Source organism: Pocillopora damicornis, chromosome 6 (genome assembly GCF_964200805.1).
Source record: "Pocillopora damicornis chromosome 6, jaPocDami1.2, whole genome shotgun sequence".
In the NCBI taxonomy this organism is placed as follows: Eukaryota; Metazoa; Cnidaria; class Anthozoa; order Scleractinia; family Pocilloporidae; genus Pocillopora; species Pocillopora damicornis.
The window spans coordinates 12,365,569-12,370,000 of record NC_142675.1 but is presented as its reverse complement, the minus strand read 5'-3'; the positions used below and the strand labels follow the sequence as shown (position 1 = coordinate 12,370,000).

At 34.0% G+C, this 4,432-nt stretch overlaps 1 protein-coding gene across 3 annotated transcripts in view; it reads left to right on the top strand.

Moving 5' to 3' along the window:
• LOC149044020 (uncharacterized) overlaps positions 1 to 3,902 on the top strand; it is a 4,391-nt gene extending 489 nt beyond the window's left edge. Inside the window, exons 1-7 of one of the 3 annotated variants that reach the window (XM_089209086.1) lie at positions 1 to 132; positions 238 to 343; positions 531 to 745; positions 1,601 to 1,647; positions 2,495 to 2,576; positions 3,041 to 3,211; positions 3,447 to 3,902. The exon at positions 1 to 132 is cut by the window's left edge and continues 489 nt beyond it. In XM_089209086.1, coding sequence (XP_089065212.1) covers positions 1 to 132; positions 238 to 343; positions 531 to 745; positions 1,601 to 1,647; positions 2,495 to 2,576; positions 3,041 to 3,211; positions 3,447 to 3,506 — 813 coding nt within the window. In that variant the 3' untranslated portion in view covers positions 3,507 to 3,902. Of the gene's footprint in view, positions 133 to 237; positions 344 to 530; positions 746 to 1,600; positions 1,648 to 2,494; positions 2,577 to 3,040; positions 3,212 to 3,386 lie in introns of all 3 variants that reach the window. The other 2 variants (XM_089209088.1, XM_089209087.1) reach the window with 2 other exon arrangements.
• The last annotated feature ends 530 nt before the right edge of the window (positions 3,903 to 4,432 follow it).

The following is a 4,432-nucleotide window of genomic DNA, read 5'->3' as shown; positions in this document are numbered from 1 at the left end:
CATCAATGTAATTGTGGTAAAACGGTGGAAAGTCGATGCAGGGATTGTAGCTTTACGGCATACTTCTGCCTTGATTGCTGTAATCACCTGCATCAGACCAAACATCATTTTCATCACCCAGAAATAATACAGGTATGCATGACCTTTATAATTATCAATTTTGTTTTTTGCCCAGAAGAGTAACCCGGGTTTAAGAAATTTATTAAGCTTGTCTTTTTTTTATACTGAACTTTTCAGGACGGTGTTTGGAAATTGCACACTGTTCCTGACAGGACATTGAGTAATCCCTATCATTCTTGCTCATTTTCCTACACAAGGGAAATAACGGTTATAGATGAAAGAGGTAAAGCTATCCCTAAAGACCAAACCATGATTGTTGTTCATGTTAATGTAGTCCTGGTATTCACTTTTTGCAGTTATTTAATATATTGTAAACATTTATATTGTTTTGGTGAGCTTAATTCTAAGGTTATTAAAATATCGGTATAAAGTCAGCAATGTTCTTCCTTGTTGAATATTTTTTTCTGAAGGTGGTCAGCATCTATTGAAGATTCTCTGTTGCACTTGTTTTAGTGTGGCAGAGAGTTTTCTGTTTCAAGGTTTGTGGCCTGCTACGCCAGTGGAACCAACCTTGGCATTCACCACAAGTCTGATGGAATTTACCCTGGCACTTGTGATGGAATGCCAAGTTTCCATTTTTGATCTTGTGAAGGCCTTAGACTTCTACTCCCACCCTCTCATAAAGGTTCGTTATAGGTTTAGCTGTAAACGACTCCATCATGTGATAGTTATCAGGGTCGGCCAGGGTTTTTGGGTATATGGTATTAAGGGGCTTTTTTAATTCGGGTATACGATATATTTCAGCTGAAAGATGGGTATACTACTAATTTCGGGTATATAGTAGACTATATAACACTTTGATTAATTTTAGGTATATTGGGAGAAATCTTGGGTGTTTTGGGGTATTTTGGCAGATCTTTTTCGGGTATACTGGTATACCACTGTCCCCCGCTGGCCGACCCTGAATTATTGAGGGCAAAACCAAATAAACCATCACACAAATAATATAGAAATCATGAGATCATAATATATTATTGCTTTAGTATAAATCTTCATGACCTAGCCAAAACTTTATCATGATCTCCTTCATAGATACTGAAACTAAACAAATGAAAATACAGTTGAAGCTTTCATACATGTACACCCTCGGGACACGTTAAAAGTGTCTGTAACTGGAGCTGGCCACCTTACAAGAACTGTTCTCATAAGCGGCCACCACCAGAGGTGTAGCCTAGATGTCCGCTTATGAGAACTTTCCCAGCTAACAAATATTTGGAAGACAAAAAATACCACCAAATGAAATATTGCAAACTACACAATGTTATGATAATGGTGAATGTACAGTACTGTATACTGCAGAATAGAATCCAGTTCCTTCTGCAAGTTCTAAACTTCCAGACTCAAACTGATTACTACTCACTATCTATCACAGAATAGATAGTGGGTAGGGCAGCCAATCAGAGAATAGCATTCGTGATAGATTTACAATAGAACAGATGTAGCAAATTGTTATATTTGTTATTTATTGTTTTAATTGCAGAAAAGGAAGATATATGACCAATTTATTGACAGCTTTGAGGAATTCAGGTGGCTTAACAATTAATGTTTGTGAATTTAGAACTTCCAGCAAACAGTTATCTTGCAACATCCCAGTTTTATGTGTATAAGACCTTTAGAAGTGTTTTAATGAGTAACTTAGATTGTAGTTAAATGTTTTGGATCAACTTTATCCTTAGTTTAAATTTTATTATCCTTTGTTTCTATGTATGGTAATTTATGGTGATATATGCAGATAACCAGTTTAAAACAAAGAGAACTGAATGAAGTGTTATAAATTTGACACAAAGCATCAACTGATACCTCGGTAGATGGTAATGAAGACCATAGAAATTTGGTCAAGTTAAAAGTTAGAAATACCTTGTGATCAACACAGTTTAGGTTGTAAAACCATGCAAAGTCTCTTGAGGTGAGCTCCTGTATTCAGTGCATTTGGTGACACCCGGTGTTCTTCAATTTTTTTTTTTAGAATCCAATTCCTTCTGCAAGTTCTAAACTTCCAGACTCAAACTGATTTGCAGAGTTTTTATTTAAGTGGTTATGTTAAAAAATTATTATTTAATACAGAGATAATTCTTGTTACTTTGTTGTGTGAAAAGGAATAAAAACAACCAATATCCCTTTTGATTGAGTTTTACATATAATTAAAAGTATTTTCCAGAAAATATAAGACTACAAGTGAAAGAAGAAGTTACTCAAATATCTGATTTAATTCTTAGGCCACGATAGTGCAACAAATAATTATCTATTGTCATTAATGCTGGTTCAAAAAGTACCATATGGTTTGGTAATTTGAACTCGATACATGCTTTTATTAGTTTAAAATGCTTATTAGTGTAAACACTGTGCACATTAAAGGTATGTCTCTTTACAACAGGTATCATGTAAAGGCTCTCCAGTGTTTTACTGAAAATGAGGTTTGCCCACTCAGGTGTCCAGTTTGTCCTGCTTGTCCCAAGGTAAAACTTTGAAAACCTCTGCTGCCATTTTCAAAGAACTAAATTCAGATTAATTAAAGTAGTTTTCAATATAGAGATTAAATGTTATGTTGTGGTGCATTTTTAGTTCTCTGTTCATTTGGTTTGTAATATATATTCAGTCCAACAATTCCAGTAGTTTGCAAATGCACAAAATTTAAAGGCTAACACTCTTGCAAATATGCTATATTATCAGATGTTTAGGTGAAGTGCTTCCACACACATATATAGTTGCTGTTTGTTTCATATATATATAATTATTACCCACTATCAATTTTATTAGTGTTCACAAAAAAGGACAAATAACAATTTATAAATAACAAAGACCTGTTTAGATAATTTATGACCTTGTTATGCAGGTTGTATAATTACAACACCTTAAATCCTTTTGTCTACAAAATGTAATGTTATACTTTACAAATTTATTGTCCAATAATTGTCAACAGGAAAATGGTAGAATATTCTTGTCTCTGGATGCCTGTTTTGGGCTGCCTAGAAAAAAGTCTTCTGGTGGAAGTTATCGACCCCCACTCAGTGAAAACATGTTTTTTCACAATCAAGAAAATGTGGATAACTTCATGGCTGCCTATCCTTCAAGTAGAAATGAACCTAACAAGGTGTGTCTTTTTTAATCTCTGCATTAAATTGTCTCTTCTTTTTCTTATTTCTGTGAATTATTCATTACATTCTAAAATAATGTTTGTTGTGGCTATTGACTGATCTTATTATTAATGGATGAATAATTTGATCAATAAAATTAATCATTAAAAATTGATAATTTTTTTTTTACAGCACCTTCATTGTGTTATTGCCATTACTGTTTTTTTTTTCATCTTCCTGTAATTATAGTAGCTGTCAAAATGTCCAGGAAGTCAATGTACTCGATTTCTGGAATGCAGGCGAAGAGTTTGAAAGTGATGAAGATGATGACAATGATAGTGATGTTGAAGTGTGACTATTTATATTAAGTATTCGGACAAGGATTACTGACTATTTGTAATAAGTACCGTAGTTTTGACAAGTCTGTATATGATCTAAGGCTAGACAACATTCTCATTTCTGGAGCATTAAACAAATGTTCCTATGTACTGTTTTTGTCTTGGTTCACTGATAACATTTACAGAATTCGACTTGAAATCGTGGGAAATATGATGCTTGAGAAAGTAATACCTAACAACGCAGTGCAACTATAATTTAGTGCCAACGTAAAATCATCGACAAATTGCGTACTCTATGATTGGTCACAAGTTGTAGCGCGCACAATTTCTTTAACATTATATAAAAGAAATAAAAACTTGTCCTCCTGTATTGTTGTGTTGTATAAGTACTTGGGAATTTTTAGGAACACTCCATGCATTTTTATCATGTTCCCAAGCTGACTTAATTCCTGCTTGCTTAGCTTAACAATGCACTCGTATGGGGATATAATGTCTTTCTTTGAAGTCCAATGTGCAGCAAAAATGACTGTAATCAATCGTGTGACAAATATTAACAACGTTTTTCGGATAACGAGTCAAAGAGTGAGAATTTTTTAGCTAATATTTGTGAATGAGACACTGCAAGCAGCGTTAGGCCCTGTTTATATAAAGGAGAGTTGTCCCTGGTAGGAGGGTTACCCTCCATACCAAACCATCTTTACAGAGCGTTTATATGAAAAGAGTTGTTCTTACTGACCGAGTCAAAGTCGATCTTGCATAATTACTTAGAGCTCGTTTAAATATTCAAATCCTCATTTCTCCTTCCTTTAAGTTCCTTTCGTTTACTCCGCTACTGTTACCTTTGCTGAGTTAAATTTTATGTCAACAATATAAATTTGCCCTTGAAAACCTATATTCTAG